The sequence below is a fragment of the Staurois parvus genome, unplaced genomic scaffold, assembly GCF_062004578.1.
Source record: "Staurois parvus isolate SC_StPar_1 unplaced genomic scaffold, SC_StPar_1.0 ptg000394l, whole genome shotgun sequence".
NCBI lineage: Eukaryota > Metazoa > Chordata > Amphibia > Anura > Ranidae > Staurois > Staurois parvus.
This window is the reverse complement of record NW_028318190.1, coordinates 3,588,068-3,608,625: the sequence shown is the minus strand read 5'-3', so window position 1 is coordinate 3,608,625 and position 20,558 is coordinate 3,588,068. Positions and strand designations below refer to the sequence as shown.

General features: G+C 42.4%; 1 protein-coding gene across 3 annotated transcripts in view; it reads left to right on the top strand.

Annotated features, from left to right (window-relative positions):
* The window catches only part of AHDC1 (AT-hook DNA binding motif containing 1), a 148,982-nt gene that overhangs the window by 92,207 nt on the left and 36,217 nt on the right, over positions 1-20,558 (top strand). For 2 of the 3 annotated variants that reach the window (XM_089686252.1, XM_089686250.1), the window contains exons 3-4: positions 4,960-5,006; positions 12,999-17,791. In XM_089686252.1, coding sequence (XP_089542378.1) covers positions 4,960-5,006; positions 12,999-17,740 — 4,789 coding nt within the window. In that variant the 3' untranslated portion in view covers positions 17,741-17,791. The remainder of the gene's footprint in view (positions 1-4,959; positions 5,007-12,998; positions 17,792-20,558) is intronic. The other variant, XM_089686251.1, reaches the window with a different exon arrangement.

Here is a 20,558-nt window from a genome sequence, read left to right as displayed (position 1 = left end):
TATCTTCCATAATAGGAATCCTCTAGCATCTCCCTTAATAAACGTTCCATGGTCACTTGCCATACCACCTAAGGAAGTGAAAACCTATTAATTGCCGACCATATGAAATTCTTACTTGGGTATAGCATTTCTTCTAAGCACTCTCCCCTCATGGCAATATTTGGAAATCCAAGATATACTTTTAGCTTCGAAAATAAACTGTTCTGAACTTTTTCTGCTACATTATATCTAAGTGCAGCAGGTCATCTCAGATGTGTCTGACTTGATTGAATTAAAGATCCTTTCATTTCTGCCCCTTTCTCCACTCATTGCCCTACTGTACAGTTTCTTGGAGGCTTCATTCATTTTGGGTCCCATTGCACAGCAGAATGCCTCCTTTGTCATACTATGGCAAGTGTTTACTCCTAGACTGTCTAACCAGAGGATACCTTTAATCCTCGTTTCATACGAAGGTGGAAAATATACCTGAAGATCACTTTTTCAGCATAAGTTTTTTCCTAGTTTGCTCATAAATCCTCTAGGCTTAACTTACAAAGCTTTACACAAGCCTAAGGCACTCTGTTTTCACCCATGTGATGGCAATTTTCAAATCTCATTGGACTGAAAATAACTGGCACTTTCTTTGGAAAATAAGTATTTTTATGCTTGTGTTAGCTTTGCAAATTGAGCCTTCTGTATGCAATTAATGTCAGGAAGCGAAGGGCAAGTTACTCACTTAACTTTTGGTAGTGTATCTCTTTCCTACATAAAATATTTTGACCACTTGACCCCCAGGCCAATTCTGACATTCATCTCCTACATGTAAAAATTACCATTTTCTTGCTAGAAAATTACTTGGAACCCCAAACATATATATTTTTAAGCAGAGGCCCTAGAGAATAAAATGGGCGGTGCTGCAGTCACATAGCATCTGTGCAGCAGTTTTTCAAACATTTTTTTTTTTAAATTATACTTTAATTTTAATGCCAAAAAACACAATATAATGCCCAATTGTTTGGTAAAATATAAAAGATGTTATGTCGATTAAATAGATACCCACCATGTTACAGTCTAAAATTGTGCACACTCTTGAAATGGTGACAAATGACGACACCTAAAAATCTCTATGGACGACACTTTAAAGGCCTTTACTGCTTCCTGTTTTAAGTTGCACAGGAGGTCTCGTGCTAGAATTATTGTGCTAGCTATAACGTTCATGGCGATACCTCACTTGTGTGGTGCAAACGTCATTTACATGTGTGTGCGACCCACGTATGCATTTGCCTTTGCGCGTGAGCATGTGGGGGGGGGGGGGGGGGCGCTTTTAATTTTTTTTTTTTTTTTTTACACTATCTTTTAACATCCTATGTGATATCTGGAGCAGTGACAGGTCCTCTTTATGGAGAGATCCCTGATCTCTCCTCTGCCCTTTAAAGCATCAAATCAAACCGATTAGTTGGTAACCGTCTGCTTATATTAGACCAGCATGGTCTGTTTATGTTCGACCAAAGCCAGTAGTGACAAAATACTTGTTGCTACCGGTTTCTTAGACCATAAAGATGATCAGGGAAGTTCTGGTCCTTGGACATATCTATAGTCATCTGGCAGAGGGGGGGTGGACCCACCACATGTAAACGTGATCTAGCAGCTAATTAGCCACTCGTATTGCCAGCTGAAAAGACAAAAACACTGCCCCCTTTCAGTGCCCTTAAAAGCAAAAGACTGAGATATCACCCTTCCCATCCAAAGACAATACAGCAAGTGGTTAAACCCAAAACCAAAAATTAAATCTTTTGCAGCTTACCAATCTTTAGATGTGGTGGCTGCATTAGGTTTTTTCTTTTAGGCGTTTTCCCCCTTCTGTTTTCACCTGGTTATCTGGCCAGTAACAAACCTCCTGTATTAGAGTGCCACCACTCTGGATGAAGGAGCACAGGGGCACCTTTGGACAGCAGCATTGTCAGTCTGGGGGAGGGGAGTGCTAGACATACTAGCAGATATAGATACTCTAAAAAATTGAAGCAAAACTTCTGCTCACGCTTTTCAGTTACAGCAACAGTTTTTTTTTTAATGGCTTTACATAAAAGTTGATCATTGTAAGCACCCCTGTCAGTGGAAAATCTACACTAGGCATGTGTAGTTCTTTCTATCTTACTGCACACGTATGCTCTCCTCTAGCACTTGCTGGCAATTCCCAAATGTTCTTTGTATTGGACATGCATGATCTTAATTACAATGTTTATCTAATTTTAATTTCCCTCAACTTATTAGATAAAAGACCATACATAGAGAATTTCTGTGAAATCGGTAGCACCTTGGCTGTCCCTGGCTTCGGTACTTTAAGTCTTGAACCCAGAACCAGTAAACAACAAATACTGTGAGGTCAGAAAAACTGATGTGCTTACTTTTGAGTCACTAAATAAGTTTTGAAGCTACTGGATATGCCAACACAGGCTATATGTTTTACTTTATTTGTGGTGTATTTTCTTGTTTTTAAACCCTCAAAGGTGATACTACAGTCCTGTAGAGCTGCTCCAAGTAAATGGCTAAATACATAAAAGGAATACATATACTGTACATGAGCTATTTAACCTGCCAAAGTATTTGTATTTCTGTCCATCCAGTCCTGAGATTTACACAGCTCTGCCACCCAGCACAGCCTGGTCTAGCAGAGGAGGGGACCTGATGATTTCCTGCTGCAGTTTATCTTAAGTGGCAGGTCTTCTCAACACCCCTCCGTTATGTCTGGGTAGCAAAAGAAGAAGCAGCCTACTGTTGCATTCAAACCTGTCACTCAGTGCTCAACTTTAGGTACTTGCACTGATTGCATTAAAAATAATGTAATTTTTTTTCTGTAAAGGTGAACTAAACCTTTTATAGATTAGAGTTGCATTCATTTGCATTTTTTAGCTGCCTGTAGTTCACCTTTAACTCTCTTACTGCCATCAATGTTTATCTTATGTCATTGGCATTGGGGGGGGGGTGTCACACACTCATCGCTGTGCATAAATGATTACACAGACACTGACAACAGTTTAAGGAATTGCCTTGGATCAGCCACATTCAGCTGCACAGGCACACCGTTGTTAGTTCGGCTTGGGAGATGACCGATTATCTAGCTTAGACTGCTGTTTCTAATCTAAACAATCAGCAACTAAGATAATGCATAATATAACTAAAAGTTTTAGTTACTAACGCACAGCAGATTTTGATTTTTAACTGGAATTCCACTTTAATGCTAAGCCCAACAATATATCTTATATCTGTCAAATTCCAGTGCATTACAGAATATTACAGTTGAGTGACATTGGGTGTTGCATCAGTAGGGTCTCAATCTTAACTTGCAGCAAGTGAAGGTTCTGTGTACAGCCTTGTATTGGAGTCCATGAAGCTCCAAGGACTACTTATGTCACAATATTGAGGACCTGCCGTTCGTCTGTTATCACATATGGGGGGGGGGGGGGGGGTTATTGCTCACCTAAGTGATAGCAATAAAATTCAGTGTTTTAAAAAAAAAAAAAAAATTTATTAATGTGATTATAAAGGCTTTTTTTTTTTTTAAATGCCAAGCATGTCTATTCTTGCCTGCTGTGTGCAGTGGTTTTGCACAGAGCTGCCTGGATCCTCCTCTTCTCGGGTCCCCCACATGCTCTCCTGGCCCTTCCCTCCTGTCGGGTGCCCCCACAGCAAGCAGCTTGCTCTGGGGGCACCCTCTGCTCCTTGTGTTCATTCACACATGGAGCTACTTCTCGGCCCTGCCCCCTTCTCATTGGCTCACTGGATGTGATTGACAGCAGTGGGAGCCAATGACTCGCGCTTCTGTCTCAGCCAATGAGAAAAGGGAATCCTGGGATAGTCGAGACTCCAGTGCACATCGCTGGATCATGAGGGGGCTTAGGTGAGTATTGGGGGGGATGCTGCACAGAGAAGGTTTTTTACCTTCATGCATGAAGGTAAAAAACCTTGAGCCTTTAGAACCACTTTAAATACATCAAAATATAACATCATTTAAATTCCCTTGCTCCCACGTACACTATATACACTCAACCTAAATGCATGCAGTAGGTGCACCTTATGTCTGGGAAAAAAATTGCATCGCATGTGTGAGGTATCGTTGAGAATGTTGAAGTGAGAGCAGAAATTCTAGGGGCATCATTCATAGCTCTAAACTGTTCACTTTTTTAGATTTTTTTTTTCAAGTATTGCCTTTGGACAATTTTAGGTGCTGAAGTTTGTCGCCATTTCACAAAGTTTGTTGCAGTTATTAGTCTTGACATGTTGGTATATATTTACTTGCTGTAAACCCATCTGTTATATTTTGCAAAAAAATTGGGTGATTTATTGTGTGTGTGCACTAAAATTAACTGTATTGCATATTTTACTGAAAATTAGCATTTGATAACCGTGGGCAAAAATGTGACAAAACATTGCAGTTACCCCTATTTTATTCTTCAGGGTCTTTGCTTTCAGAAAATATTTAGCAGGTTTAAATCTTCAGGCCTAAAGCATATGTTTTTAACGTGTGCAAAAACTGGAAAAAAAAAAAAAAGTTTCTGGTGACAAAGTGACTAAAAACTAACTTGGTAGCCTGCACTTCAAAAGTTTCACTTTAGACACTTTAAATCAGGCCAGGTTAATTTTAAACTGTGTAAATCTAGCTTATATCTGTTCCAGAACATCAGATGTATATTCTGTCAGTGGCGAGTAAAAAACATTTTTGTTCTCAGTCACGCTGCCTTTTGACTTGAGAGGATGATAGTTACCCAAACCAGTTGTTTTTCCACTCTAATGTTAGCTGGATATACTATTACCCCATGTCTTTAGGTACCTGTAGTTTTATAAGGTAAAAAAAAAGAGTAGATACTGATTGGATATTGAGTAAAACTTTTGACTTCCTAAGATATTCCATCTGTTTTTCCTGTTATCTATTCTTTTGGTTATATGGTTGATAGTTTAATGATGATATTGTTCTTTCCTCAGAGATCACAAGTACAGTGGGCGAAGTGCAAAGCAGGAAAGGCAAGAAAGTAAGTGTATATTACATCAAAATGAAATAAGTTATTGCTAGGTTTTTGCATTACTACAGTCACCTCATGCATTTATATTTTGATGAATATACCTGTAATTTATCTTTAGGGAAAATTGACTTTTAAATTACTACTCCTTCCAATGGGCCCTCTGATTAAAAAAAAAAATGTTCATAGAAGTACACACCTCAATTTGTCTTTTTCACTGTTACATAGTACAAGGAGACCGGAATTAAATTTATTTCTTTGGTGTCTTCATGCTCATGCAGTAGTGTATAAATTGCTTGATTTTACAGTACAGGACACAGGTTTATTTAAAGTCTTACAGTTGGGTTATATGCAGCTGCATTCAGGTGATTGGACACTGGTTGCTGGAGCAAACTTCATATAGCCCCGCCCACTCCCAGTTTCACACCATGAAGGGTGAAGCCAGGAATGGGTTTATCCCCCTTATTTCCGCTAATAATGCGGTGAGTGCAGGGCGGTAGCCTTCTAAATATCTATCCCAGGGTGTTCACTTTCTGTGCTGCGACTGTTGTTTCTTTGCAGGAGTATGTTTTTGAGACTTGGATGGCTGGGGATGTTTTTTATTTTGAGCCATGTCTACATGTCCAAAATAAGAAAAAAAGAAATGGTTGTGGGATCCAACAATTTGGTGATCCTGGTGCTAACCTCAGTGGAGGTGAGTGTCACCACAAATGTCACACCAACAAAGAAAAGAAATCTTGTGAAAGACACTTAGCCAAGTAGGTGTCTTTTACCCTTTTTTTTTTTTTTTGCTGAATCTCCAGGGAGTGATAGCAAAATGCAGCTGTACCCTGTCTCCTGAGTTGCTCACGACTGCGCCAGCATAGGGGTGATGCTAACCTGCTCCAAGGCTGTCACTGCAATTATGAAACTTTTCCCTTTCTCTTCTGATCCTTGGAGACACAATGCTATTGTAGACCTACAGTTTGCACCACGGCACCCATCTTCTCCCACTATTGTGGACATTTTTTGCGGGACATTTTATTATCACTTATGGCTGATTACAAGTGCCTGGATAAGGGATCAGATTCTTCTGTCTACAGTCAACTGGACCTTTTACCTATGACCTTGCGTTTAAATTTGTGAATGTTTTGGCAGATGCATGTCACCAAATTTTCAGGATGTCTCTTCTTTCTATCGACATGCACAGGATTCTCTGCTTTCAATGCTGGACAGCTGTGCTCCCATGCAATAAATACTTTGAGTGGTTACCCTTTGAAGGCGAACACCTGTTTTGTCGCTGCTTGGATAAGTACATTAAGGAGATGATGGGATAAGAGAACACTCCTACTCCATAGGAAAAAGGCTCATGTCTATACCAGTAGGTTTTGTCGTTCTGAGGTTAAAAGTCCTTTCATCCCTCCTTTTTCCAATGCCAGGTTTAAGACCTGAACATGCTTTTGTAATAAGATATAGCCTTCCAAGTCAATGATGGCCTCTTCACAGTGATGATGCATCCCCACTTCTTGGAGTGGGGAAGGGGAGACATCTTTTGGCCCTCTCGGCTTTCTGGTCCCAACAAATCTTTGACAGATGGTTTCAGATTGTTTCCCAGGGCTACAATTTGAAGTTTCACACTCTGCCCCTTCCTGCTTCATGCTGTTAAACATACCCTGCCTCCAAATAGACGGGTCTCCTGACTACTGTGCAGCAGTTCTTGTCTTAGAGGGTCATCACCCCAGTACGAATGACTTCATGATTTCAAAGTTTCTACTTCCAAAGTTGAATGGAGAAGTCAGGCATATTGTGGATCCAAAGATTCTCAGTTTGTTCCTGCAGGTTCAAAAGTTTTGCATGGAAAGTATGAGGTAAGCCGTTGTCTTCCCCCTTCCGGGAAATTTTCTGGCTTTTGTAGACATCAGGGATGCTTATCTGCACATTCCCATCCTTCCAAAACACCAATGTTATCTACAGTTGGTAGTGGGAGCTCAACAGCACAGGTTTGTCACCCTTATATTTTGTCTGTGTATGGCCCCTTGAGTTTTCAACAAGGTTTTTGGTTTCTTACAAGCTCCTCCACACTAAGAAAATTCATGTTGTGGGGTTCATGGACAATCTGCTGAAGAACCAGTCTTCTCTGTCCCTGGTGGTCAAGAAGCATCAGATGGTACAATCTCCTAATTTGGGTGGATTCTCAATCTGAGAGTCACTGCTGGACCCATTTCAGATATTGGAGTATCTGGGTTTGACTCAGACATGGCCCTGTCCAGAATCTTCTTGGCGTGGGAAGAGTTTCTGTGCCTCTGCTTTCATGACTGGTGCCGCTGGGCTCAGAAGTGGCCATCTATTTATATCTGCATATGCGAGTCTTCAGGCTCATGGTTGCCTCCTTTGAGACTGTGTCATATACCCAATTTTACTCCAGACTGTTGCAACTCAACATTCTGGCAGCGTGGGCCAGACAGAACCGTCCCATGCACCTGACCCTCAGGGCCAGTCTTGTGGTGTGATCACTTTCTAACCTAGTGCAGGAGTTGGAGCAGCACATTTTCTCCTCGATCATATAGGATTCTTGAGACGAATGACAGCCTGTCAGGCTGTGGTTCAGTCCTGGACACCCTCTCAGGTCAGTACGATTGGCCTTTCAATGCTGAATGACTCTTCTAAAAGGACCCCAGATTGAGAATCCAGTTGGAAGATGGATTCTACCACGGCCCTAGCTTACATCAATCATCAAGGCGTTATCAGGCATCACACCACTCTAAAAGACTTGATGCTTCACATTCTGGCCCTGTCCTTTTGCATTCCAGGTGTGGAAGATTGGAAAGTGGACTATCTTTAGCATTCAATGTCTGGATCTGGAGGAAAGCACCATCCATTCATAGGTTTTTCAAGCCCTTTGCTGAATTTCGGCAACGACTGGCTGGACTTTCTGATGTTCAGATTCAACAACAAATTTGGACAGGTTTGTTCCCAGGTGCAGGGACCCTAGGGAGTTCTGAGTGGACATGTCCTTAAGATTTGCAGTTGCCTTCCTTGCAGGATCAAGATGGACGGCAGTCCAATGATTCTCGTCTGTCAGTCGGCACAGAGAATGTGGTACTCAAGCATAGTCCGACGCTCCTTGAGCCCCTATGGATTGTAGAGACCTGCTCTCCAAACAACTAATGTTCCATCTTGCTTCTTGGTTGCTACCTTTAATGGCATGGTCATTGAAGCCATGGTCCTGAATAACGGGCCTGTCAGATCATGCTTGATTAGCTGCTTGCCTGGCTACAGTAACCAGGAAATGACAGCTCTTAACCTGGATGTGACAAAATACCTGTCACTCCTGGGTTCATTAGTGGTAGAGGGGATGGGGGGTGTCGGAAACCTCAGTACAGTAAAAGTGATCAGGCATCTCTACAGTTGCTGGTATCTCTTTTGTACCAAGCACCTGGCAGCAACCATGAGCTTGTTTAAACCACTTGAAGTCCAGGATGTGCATATATCGCCTTTGGATGGCAAATGGTTAAAGAAGCCTTTGTTCTGTACTGTACAATCAGAAAAATAGGATTTTTTACTTGCCTGTTAAAAATTTTCCTGAAGTAGAGTATACCAGGCCCTTGCCTTAGTTCTTGTCATCTCTGCATTGCTTGCTAGAAAACTGAGGTTAACTGGATTGGAAGGGGTTATATGAGGGATGTCCCAGCAGCTTTTTTTACCAGTGTTCAGTCACCTGAAAGTAGCTACTTCTAACTCAGTTGTAAGCATTTAAAAAAAGCCTGCGTCCTGTACTCGCGGAAACTGATTTTACTCGCAAATCAGAAAGTGGTTTCACCTAGTTTTTGCTGTCATCAGTTACCCACTACCAGGTAACATTTACAGTCTCTGCTGAAAAACTATTTTTGAAGTCTTTAGTTCTCTTTTCTTTCTTGCTCAGAAGTACCTTTTAACATTGCGGGTACCTAGTAAGTAGTGATGAAATTCTTTATTCTTCTTTTTTTTTTTTTTTTTTTTTTTTTTGTAGTTGTTGCTGTAAAATGTATGCTGAGCACATTCATCACCTCTTCTAGACCCATATATTAAGCAGATCTAAATTGTAAATAAAACAGGTAGTGCAGTGCTAAAAAATAGAATGAAATAAAATGACATAAATATCTAAAGTTTAAATGCCCATTAAGATTAGCCGATAAACCATAGAAAATATGACATACAGTGAGGAACAGACGTATTTGAACACCCTGCGATTTTGTAAGTTCTCCCACTTAGAAATCATGGAGGGATCTGAAATTCACATTGTAGGTGCATTCCCATGCTGAGAGACAGAATTGAAAAAAAAAAATTCAGGAAATCACATTGTATGATTTTTAAAGAATTTATTTGTCTTGCACTGCTGAACATAAGTATTTGAACACCTAAGAAACAGCAAGAATTCTGGCTCTCAAAGACCTGTTACTGTGCCTAAAAAGTCCACCTCTACTCCACTCATTAATCTAACTTAGTAGTACCTGTCTGAGCTCTTTAAAGACACCTGTCCACCCCACAGTCAGATGCCAACTACTACCATGGGCAAGACCAAAGAGCTGTCAAAAGACACCAGAGACAAAATTGTGGACCTCCACAAGGCTGAAAAGGGCTATGGAGCAATTGCCAAGCAGCTTGGTGAAAATAGATCAACTGTTGGAGAAATTGTTAGAAAATGATAGAGGCTAAAGATGACTGTCAGTCTCCCTCGGACTTGGGCTCCATGCAAGATCTCACCTCGTGGGGTATCACTGATAAGAAAGGTGAGGAATCAGCCCAGAACTACAAGGGAGGAGCTGGTCAATGACATGAAGAGCTGGGACCACAGTTTCAAAGGGCACAAGGACACTACGCCGTCATGGTTTCAAATCATGCATTGCACGGAAGGTTCCCCTGCTCAAGTCATCACATGTCCAGACCCGTCTGAAGTCATGTGGTCAGATGAGACCAAAGTAGAACTTTTTGGTCTAAACTTCACTCGTTGTGTTTGGAGGAAAAAGGATGAGTTGCATCCCAATAACACCATCCCTACTGTGAAGCATGGGGGTGGTAACATCATGCTTTGGGGGTGCTTTTCTGCGAAGGGGACAGGGCAACTGCACTGTATTAAGGAGAGGATGAATGGGGCCATTTATTGTGATATTTTGAGCAACAACCTTCTTCCCTCCGTCAGAGCATTGAAGATGGGTCGTGGCTGGGTCTTCCATCATAACAACGACCCAAAGCACACAGCCAGGATAACCAAGGAGTGGCTCTGTAAGAAGCATATCAAGGTTCTGGAGTGGCCTAGCCAGTCTCCAGACCTAAATCCAATAGAACATCTTTGGAGGGAGCTGAAACTCCGTGTTGCTCAGCGACACCTGACAGATCTAGAGGAGATCTGTGTGGAGGAGTGGGCCAAAATCCCTATTGCAGTGTGTGCAAACCTGGTCAAAAACTACATTAAACGTTTGACCTCTGTAATTGCAAACAAAGGCTTCTGTACCAAATATTAACACTGATTTTCTCAGGTGTTCAAATACTTATGTTCAGCAGTGCAAGACAAATAAATTCTCTAAAAATCATACAATGTGATTTCCTGAGTTTTTTTTTTTTTAATTCTGTCTCTGAGTGGGAATGCACCTACCATGTGAATTTCAGACCCCTCCATGATTTCTAAGTGGGAGAACTAGCAAAATAGTGCAACCATGCACTATTTATAAGTAAACGCATACATCAATGTCCATATACTTCTCTAATCCCAGTGACACCTGTAGTCCGGTGACGTGCACGAAAATGGTAAAATTGCAAACTCACCAGAGGCACAATATGAATGCGTGTTTAAATCAAATAAGCCCGTGGTCCCCTCTGTCCTGGGAAGGATGCGCCTCTGGTGAGTGTGCAATTTTACCATTTTCGTGCACGTCACCGGACTACAGGTGTCACTGGGATTAGAGAAGTCACCTGTTTTGAATATTGATACCAACATCACTTTCTGCACTTATTTGGACATTGATGTATCCCTTTACTTATACATAGTGCATAGTTGTTGGGACATACATCACTCATTTGATACGGACTACATTTATATGTCATAATATTTTCTATGGTTTATTGGCTATCCTTAATGTGTACTTAAACTTTAGATATTTGCGTCATACTATTTTATTTAATTTTATTCTATTTTTTTAGCACTGCACTACCTGTTTAATGTTCATTTTTAGAAGGTTATAGGTTTTCCATTTTAGTGTTCTAGCTGCTTTCCACCCTTAAGCGCTCGCTGAACCCCTCTTTTTACATTAGATCTAAATTGTAAAGTTAAGCCTACTGTAATCTGGTTGGCTTTATGGAGGCAGGTTAGGGTTGTTAAACCATGGAAAAAATTCTTATGTCAGGTCATGTGACCTTAAGCCAGTTTGAATTGCTGAAAACTCTACAGATATACACTCCAGTGTACAACCACAGCAGCTTTTGACCTGGAGAGATTGCCACAGGACCTGCTATTTCCAAATAACCATTTTTGCAAGCTTTCCCACTACTAGCTTGCTTTAAAATAGATCTTTCTTACAGTTTAGTTCAGCTTTCAGTCTTCCAGTCATGTCAGGTGGGCATAAATGCTGAATGTAAAAAATTTAAAACCTCAGTAAGCAAAGTGGGGAACACAATATGTCACATAACAGGCTCACATTACTCCCCTCCATTACCATTTTCCACTTCCTGGTTGAGTGAGGCACTGATGATATAGCCAGGGCCTCACAGATGTACTCTGAGAAATCTCAGCTGTAGACTGAAGTCTCACAATACCTCGAGGAAAAGGCATTTTCCCTCTTAGGTGATGTGCGGTGTCACATGTTCCAGGAATCAGATCCAGAGCTCCAGGAAGTAAAGGGAAATGGAGTCCCCTGCCCTCAGTGAAAATAGCCTATAAGAAGAATGGGGAGGAAAAGAAAAATAAGGTGTGCAAAGCCTTCAATTATTTAAAAAGGATATTTGTAGATTGTTATTAAACAGGAAATTCACTCTTATTTTAAAAATTAGATCAAATGCACCTTTAGAAATGTTTAGTAATAAATAGTACTGGGAGGTTAATTGATTTTTACCTAAAAAGGCATCTGAGTTTAGTAGGACCTAAGATTTTGATCCCCGAAATAGACAAGAACTCAACCATGTTATTGCTTTGTATATACAAGAAAGAGATATACATTTGTAGATTAGCCACTACAATCATGGTGTCTCAATGCTTAAAGATGAATGATGAGATAAGATACAAACCACACAGGATAAACTGTTTTCTGGTAGTCTGCCAACTCAGGCTAAGACTGGTCATACATTATTCAATTTTCTTGTACTATTTTCCTTTAGATTTACCAAAATCATAGATTATGTGGTCAACCATAAACATTTTCCATTTGTATGCAGTCAGGCAGGCCCTTGCACTAAATACTTGAAGGTAAATCTAAAGGAAATCCAATAAGAAAATTGTATAATGTATGGCCAGCTTAAGGCTGGCCATACATTGATCCTTTTTTTTTATATTATTCAACCAGTGGGTTGAGCGAAAGAAGAAAAAAAAAAAAAAAACAATTTCCCCAATAACACATTAGAGGAGAATGAGGGAATCATTCCTGCTGTGCCATTGTGCTCTGACTGCAGGGAGCTTTCTCTGTCAGAACAGACTGACCAATGTTTCTGGCTATAGCCGTGGCACTGATCATTTGGGAAACACCAGACAGGCTGGTTGTATAGAAGTTGATTGGTAGATCAACTTATGTACAACCAGCCCACCCATACATGGGCTGAAATTCAGCCAGTCACTGCTGAGCGGGCCGGATCCATGTATGGCTGCCTTTTTATTCCATTTGGATTTGATAAAGCACAACTACTGTGCAGGAAGCAGTATATGTAATGTACTAATGTGGTTGACCTCTGGTACATATAGAATCACACATTTATAGATCAAGCTGATCATTTACATGTATATTTTGTAATAAAATCTATACACATTTTTAAAAACCATAACCCTTTTTCTTTTACTTCCAGGCACCACCATTGCCAGTCAAGAACACCAAGGTGAAGACGATCGATCCCAGCACTCCTGGGGTCGTTCAAGCAAATCTTTCTGCCGTTCATCAGCAGGAGCTCCCAAATTAGGTGTTGATGGAATAATCGCTCTATTAAAAAGCAAATGTGGCAATGGTCGTGTCAACCTTCAGCCAGTTGTACGTTTGATGGATATCATGAAGGACCTTAGCCAACTATCCAATGACCTGCGATCCAGTGGTGTCCGCCTTAATTACAGCCATGTCACTAGCCCTCAATCAGAGCCTGAAGATGCTGAGCCAGGATTACAGTACAGCTTTTTTTCTTCTCAAAGCCTTGCTTGTGGACTGAGAAGCCCTGAGGAAAAACCTTCAGAGACCGTGGATAAAGAAACAAACCCTGTATCTCCCAACCCAGACTCTTCTGAGTCTGCCAGTTCAAATGTTCTTCGAGAGCTTGCAGCTCTTGCCTGGATGGAACCAGAGCCTATAGAAAGTGTACAAGAAAGGGATGAAGAGGATATAAGTGGTAGGGATGTGGGAGAGAGTTCAAGCAAAATAAGGACTGTGAATCAAAATGAACACGATGAGTCATCCGGTGATGAGCAGAGCAAGCATGAAATTGTGGAGTCTGGGGAAGAACGTGAAGGTAAAAATGAAGAGGAATCCACTGAGCATGAAGTATTTAAACAGGAAACCTGTTTTGGGGAGGAACAAAAGAATACAGAGGGTGAGGAGTCATCAGGGGAGGAGCATGAAGAGCATAAACAAGATCAGTCTGGAGAGGAGCAGGAAGAAAGTAAGCAAGAAGAGTCATCAGATGAAGAGCAGGAGGGGGAATTGGCAGTTAAAACTGAAGACCAGGAAGATCTGAAAATTGAAGCAGGGCAAGGTAAAATAAATGAAAGTCAGGAACTAATTATAGATATTAAAAAGCAGGAAAGGACAGGGGGTGGCGATAAAGATAAATCTTCAGATGACGAAGATGACATTGAGGTAGACAAGTGTAGCCAAATAGAAGAACCTTACAAAGAAAAGGAAAGTACCGTAGAAGAACAGATTGACGAGATACCGTGGATGCTACCTCTCTTTTCTCAAACATCAGAAACCCTTAGACGAACTCCATTTTCTAACCGCGGACATCGGTTTGGTTTCAGAGGCCGCAGAAGTGACAGACCAGGCAGGGGGAGGAGGAGACGACCTGGAAGGCCAAGAACATCTGAGAGCAGTCTGTCCCGCGCATTTGTAATGCCTCCTTATCATCGAACACCAGAGGAGCCCAGGGCTTACCGGCTTAATGAACAAAATGCACTATTTCCAGTTCCTGCTGTCCATCACAAACCACCCACAGCAGAGGTTGATCTACAGCAGGGTCCTCCACCAAAGCCAAAACGTAGGGGCATACGCAAAATGGTAGTTCGGATTGCCAGAATTCCAATGCCAATGGGAAGGAGAAATAAAACAAGCTATAAAGTATCTTCATTCAGTAGCACTCTAAGTGTGGAGGGTGGAGAGTTGATTGGTGGTTCAGGCCCAGGTCCCACTTCCCTTCTAAAGATGAAAAACAATGGACGTAATGTAGTAATGGTGTTTCCACCTGGTGAACTTCCAATCATTCTTAAGAGACGACGAGGTCGGCCTCCCAAAAACTTGGTCTTGGCTAGAGATACACCACCAGTCCTTCCTCAACCACCTCCTGTTGAACCCACACTACTGCCACAGCCTACTCCTATGCCCACTCAACCAGTTTCAGAAGGAGAGTTTGTGAAGAAAAGGAGGCGAAGAAAGCAAAAACTACAATCACCCCAGCCTTCTTATGTTGCAGACACTAACGACAGCAAATCTGACTACAGTGATGTACTGGCAAAACTTGCTTTTCTCAACCGACAAAGTCAAGGAGCAGTGAGAACCTCACCTCCTCGTTGTTGGACACCAACATTACCAGAGTCCGTGCACCAAGCACCTGGAACACCTAATATATCCCAATACCTTCATAGAGTTCAGGGCTATCGAAGAAGAGGAGGTCGTGGGGGAGGACCAGGGCGAAGAGGAGCTTGCAATAGCCACAATGCAGAACTGTCCCGCTGTTCTTTTAGTGAATTTTTTGAAGGCATTGGGAAGAAGAAATCAAAACCAAGAACCGTTGATCCTTTGAAACCACGGAAACGGAGACAGCCAAAGCCTGAACCAGACCCTAATGCTAAACCCAAGCGCAAGAGAAGATCTCGAAAAAATGGTGCTCTGCTTGGTGACATGGGAGAAGAACCTAGCTACCAAGGTGTGTCAGATTGGGGTGGTGAGAGTAAAAGTGGTCCATGGGCATCACAGCTTTCCAGCAGTCAGTCAGGTAATCGACCTTGCAATTACCAAGGCCCTGAACGTGCAGGTTTTTCTGCCTTGCACGATGGCTCACCATCTCGTCCAGGTTATTATGGGGGAACAGGATCTGTTACCCATAGTGAAAGTGGAGGGCAGGATCGCCATGGACTTTTTACAGGCTATTTCCGATCGCTGTTGGATTCTGATGACTCTTCTGACCTTGTGGATTTCTCTTCTGTTGCACAGAGACAAGAAGCAAGAAAATCTGCATCTGCCTTCTCTGGGTCATCAGCCTCACCCAACCCAAGGGCACTTCAGTCTTACCCCAGTTCTCGGGGAGGGAAATCTAGCAATTCAGAATCACCATACCAAAGTTCAGCAGCCTCCAGGCAGCCGTTCCCTCCCAACCGGGGAAACACAAATTATGTGTCACTTACCCAACAAGAATGCCGTGGATCTGATGCCTTTCAAAAGCTGTTGTCACGTTCTCCCAATTCCCAACATTCTGGAAACTTTGGCCAGTTTGGAGCCTTTACAGGATCTACTGGTCAGAACATACCTGGTCATGGAATTTTTGCACCAAACAAGCAGTACCCTGCTCCACCTGACTGCTTAGGGAATAAGGACTGTAGTTTTTCCTTCACTGGTGGTGGTAATAGCCTACCGTCATCACCAGGCAGCGCCCACAGTAGCACTAGCTTCAGCCAGCAGCAACAGATGTCAGCAGCAGGTTCAGGGTCTAATGTAGCTAAAAGTCCTTTTTTCAGCACATCAGAGTTGCCACCATATCCACCACTTAGGAGTGAAAGCCGTTCAGGCACCTCTTCACCTGCAGGCTATATGTTGCCTAAGGTTTCTGGTCCTATGTTTCCAGGTGAAAACAGCCGCACCTTTCCAGCATCAGTAGGAACAGGACAATGGGGATTTCGACAAGGTTATGGACAGTCTGACTGGGGCCCTGATAATTTTGGGCAACTTTATGGGCCTGGGTTTGACTGCCACATGACTGAATCTAATGTAATCTTGGACATAAGCAACTATACACCACAGAAGGCTAAACAAAACACTGACAACATGTCAGAGTCGTCCTCCGACAGTACTCAGTACACTCAACCTGGTGCAGGCTATCGCAGAGCCAACAGTGAAGCCTCTTCTAGTGAAGGGCAGTCTAGTCTCTCCAGCCTTGAAAAATTGATGATGGACTGGAATGACACTTCATCTGCACCCGGTTACAGCTGGAACCAAACTGTCCTCTTCCACCACACAGCTAAACCTGGCAGAGGCCGAAGAAAGAAAACCGATATATTTGAGCCATCACCCCACCACCACCTGGGCTTTTCTTCATCCTCTCCATCTTCATCATCATCATCTGCTGCTGCCCCTCCATCTGGATTTCCCACCAAAAGAGGAGGTGGGCCCAGGGGTCCAAGAGGTGGGCGAGGTGGAAATTGTACAGCCAACAAGAAAGAGAGGGGTTCAGGCAAAGCTAAATTTTCCCCAAAGCCTCCTGCTCCACCACCATCCTCCTCAGTCAGCTCCCTCTTTCAGGACACCTCAGATTTAGGACTGGACTGCTATAGTGGAGATAGCAGCATGTCACCTCTGCCCTCCCACTCGCGGGCGTATGGGGTGGGTGAGAGGGAGCCTCCTTGTGATTTCTCTGGACCTTATTCCATGAATCCATCTACCCCTTCAGATGGCACATTTGGCTTCCAGAGTGACTCTCCTGGGCTGGGCCCTCCCTCCACAGAGCTTGAACCTAGTAAACACTTCTCCCATCTCCCTACAGTTGGCAACACCAACACTGGTGCCCCACATCCTCCACCACCCCCACCTGGACTGGGGTATGATCACCCGCTACAAGACTCGCCCTTTTCCCCTAACTGCTCCCCAACACTTGAGCTGCGGCCAGGGGAGGGAAGAAAACTTGTACCCCCTCCCCACTCATCCTGTGATCCCCTGAAACACAGCCTGCCTCCCCACTTACCCTCTTGTAGGGAGCAACTTCCTCCACAGCCCACATCGCACCATCGCTATGACCCTCCCAGCTGCAAAAATGCTGGCTACTGGTATCCACCCCGCAGTCCACCTTATGATGGTAAGGGTGGATTACTTTCAGACTTCATGGGCAGGCGAGCAGAGGGTGTGTCCTGCCTGAGCCCTCATATCCCAAGCCCTAAAAGAGACAAAGAGACGCTGGACATGGTAAGGGGGCATCACAGAGCCTCATATCCCTGCCCCTTGATCAGTGATATTACCCATTCCCCTGTGCAGAGAGACTCCATGGTGCAGCTCCAGGATACTTATCGTTACCCAGCCTTCCCCCCCCAGGGTCCCCCAGTTCTTTCACCCCCAAACCTGAAGGGTGGTTTCTTGGGACCCGAGAACATACCAGAGGACAACTTCACAGTCACCTCCCTCTAGGGGGAGTGGCATGTCCAGAGTCATCAGGAGCAGCGGAGTCAAAGGGGTGAGGTGAGAAATAGGCTACAAATATGCTTTAGTACACTTATACAAAAATGTTTTTTTCTGCCTTTTTAACTAAGATGTGTTCTCTCTAAGTTGACTTCCACAATTCATTCATTAATATCAGAAAATTTGTATGCATTGTGAAAATAGCCAATTGTAATTGTTTACCTGTCCTAGTTGGTGTCCAGTTCTTCCTCCCCCTTTTTTTTTCCCCAAAATTTTATCATAAGAAAAAAATAATGCAATAGGTAAAACTCCTATGACATTTGTGCTGCTTTCTGTGCCCTGTTGGGGAGATTTCCTGTCACTTTTTATTATGGAGGTACAACTGGAAATTAGAGGAAATTCCTGGTATTCCTTGTTAGAGGATTGGCCCTCACCTTCTGCTGTGGTGACAGCTGTAAAATTGTCATTTTTTTTTTGTACTAAATACAGTGAACCCCAGCCCAAACAATGGGTAAATCTCCCCAGTGGGGAAACAGACAAAAATAAAATGTTGATGGTGGTATAAATCTTTTTCTCTCTCCATTTTAAAGCTATAAAAATGTTCACGTTTGACATATTATATATGTCAAATAATTATAATTTTTTTTTACATGTTAGTGTGCATCAAATACCAGTATGTGCTTTTAACCTGGTCAAACATAGCTTTAAGGAGTACCTGTGTGTTTGCAATCTAAATATTTTTTTAAGAGGAGTTACATTTTTATCATGTGAGGGTACCTATTACAACCATAGCTTTTAGTGCAAGTTTGTCCAGAAAAAAGGCATGAAGAGGAATGACCAGTCACTAGTATTGCCTAAAGTTTTCATGCAGCTGATCTTTCCTCTACTAGTGACTGATAACGTATTCTGCACTATGTGTGGGGCTGGCCACCTTGGCAAAGGCAGCTTTTTGCAATCCCCCCCATGTCAGAGATTCTAGCAAGACGAACCGTGAACAGCACGATTAAAAACATCACCAGTACTTGCTCCAAATCTCTTGTGACAAGCAGTGAATAGACAGCAGAGCCTTAAGCTGACCACACACTGTAGAGATTCTGGCCAGTTCCTGATGGAAATTACATGCCTGTTACCCATCTTTCACTTATTTTGGACCAGTTCAGAAAATATTAAAGCAAAAAGAATCCGCATGACAGCCAGGCAGTTTGCATTTTTAGGGACATAGGGTGGCAGTGGCAGCCTGAGATTGTTTAGTATTTAAAATTTTTCTGCTCATGCTGGCAAAATGCAGTTAAGCCACTTGAGTACCAGCCTGAAATGCTTCATTATCCTGCCATTTTTCAATGTTCATTATTGGTTAGTTTGAGTGAAAATTATGCATGCAACACTGTACCCAAATTATTTTTACCAGAATGAGGAAAAATTGTGATATTGAAGTGTTTAAAACACAGAGATTGTGCATGATCTAAAAGTTATCTACTGCACCATTACCAAAGGGTGGAGGAGGTGAAGGAGTAAGCGCTGATTCACATATGTATGTTGCAGATTGAAGCTCAGTTTTCCTAGCTAATTGATACAATGTTAGTTCACTGGTTCATGTCAGGTTTACATCAGGTTCAGGACAGGATTAGCTCAGGATCTTATCCTGTTCACGTATATGGGGTTTAGAAACGGTTCCCATAGAAGTCAATAGCCTGTAATCCGCACCTGAACCTGAGGGCACTGCTCAAGTTCAAACCTCATCTAATCTGCATATATGTGAACTGGCACTTAATGTTCAGGTCATACAGTGTGTGTGTGTGGGAGGGGGGTCAAACAAAAAGATCCTATAGTCAGAAATTCATACACTATAAATATGAAGCGCTGTGTCTGTTAAATTAGCCATTTGACGGCTTATTTCACTGCTATTAATGGGCCAGTGCCCACCCAATAAAGTGTGTAAAGATATGAGTGCAGCGCTAAACAAGTGATATCAGAAAAATATCATGAATTAGTGAAAAAAACCTCTGTGCAAGTAAAAAAAAAATATATAAATTAAATTCACAAAAGAAACCATAAATGTAAAAAATAATCAACTATAAGGCCAATCAATAGTCCATATATCAATGTGTGTAATAAGTCCACCAGTTCCTGAGCATATAGTGCCTGAATTCCTCCTTTATTTCATTCAACATGTGTAACTTACAAAATCCACTGTGCCAAAACCACCATCAGCACTCCGCACTCACTGGAATATGTGGCTGCCAAAAGTTAAAAGCAGCAATAGTGTTCTGTGTAATCACTCTGACAACAGCGCTCTCATGGAAGCGGGCCCTTTAAATGGATCCATTGACCAAATCTTAAAGATCCAGGGTGCATGAATGTTGAGTGTGGCAGCATGAGATGGATGCTAACCAAAAGGGCGCGAGATCTAACTTCCATAGAGTGTAGTATTTATTTAAAACTCTCCGCATGCAGTACAAAACATAGGTTAAAAAACAACAAAAAGTCATTAACACTTACAAATGTGGCTGCCACACAGAATCCATGTGGCAGCAAGTTGTCAGCACTCTAAACTCTGCCCAACGTGTTTCACTCTCTAGTGCATCTTAAGGGTTCTACATTGTTTTCTCCAATGCTGTTTATAAATGGAACTGGGGAAACGCAGTCCTCCACTCCACTGTTCAAAAATGCACTGCAGTAGCGAAGTAATTAAAGTGTATGTAAACCCTTAACAATAAAATTCTATTAGTGTTCTGCCTCTCCAATCTAAGCCCTGCAAGTGTGATCTCTATAACTGATCCAGTTGTGACAAGACCGCTGTAGCTAGAATTAGCAGGCAGTGACTCGA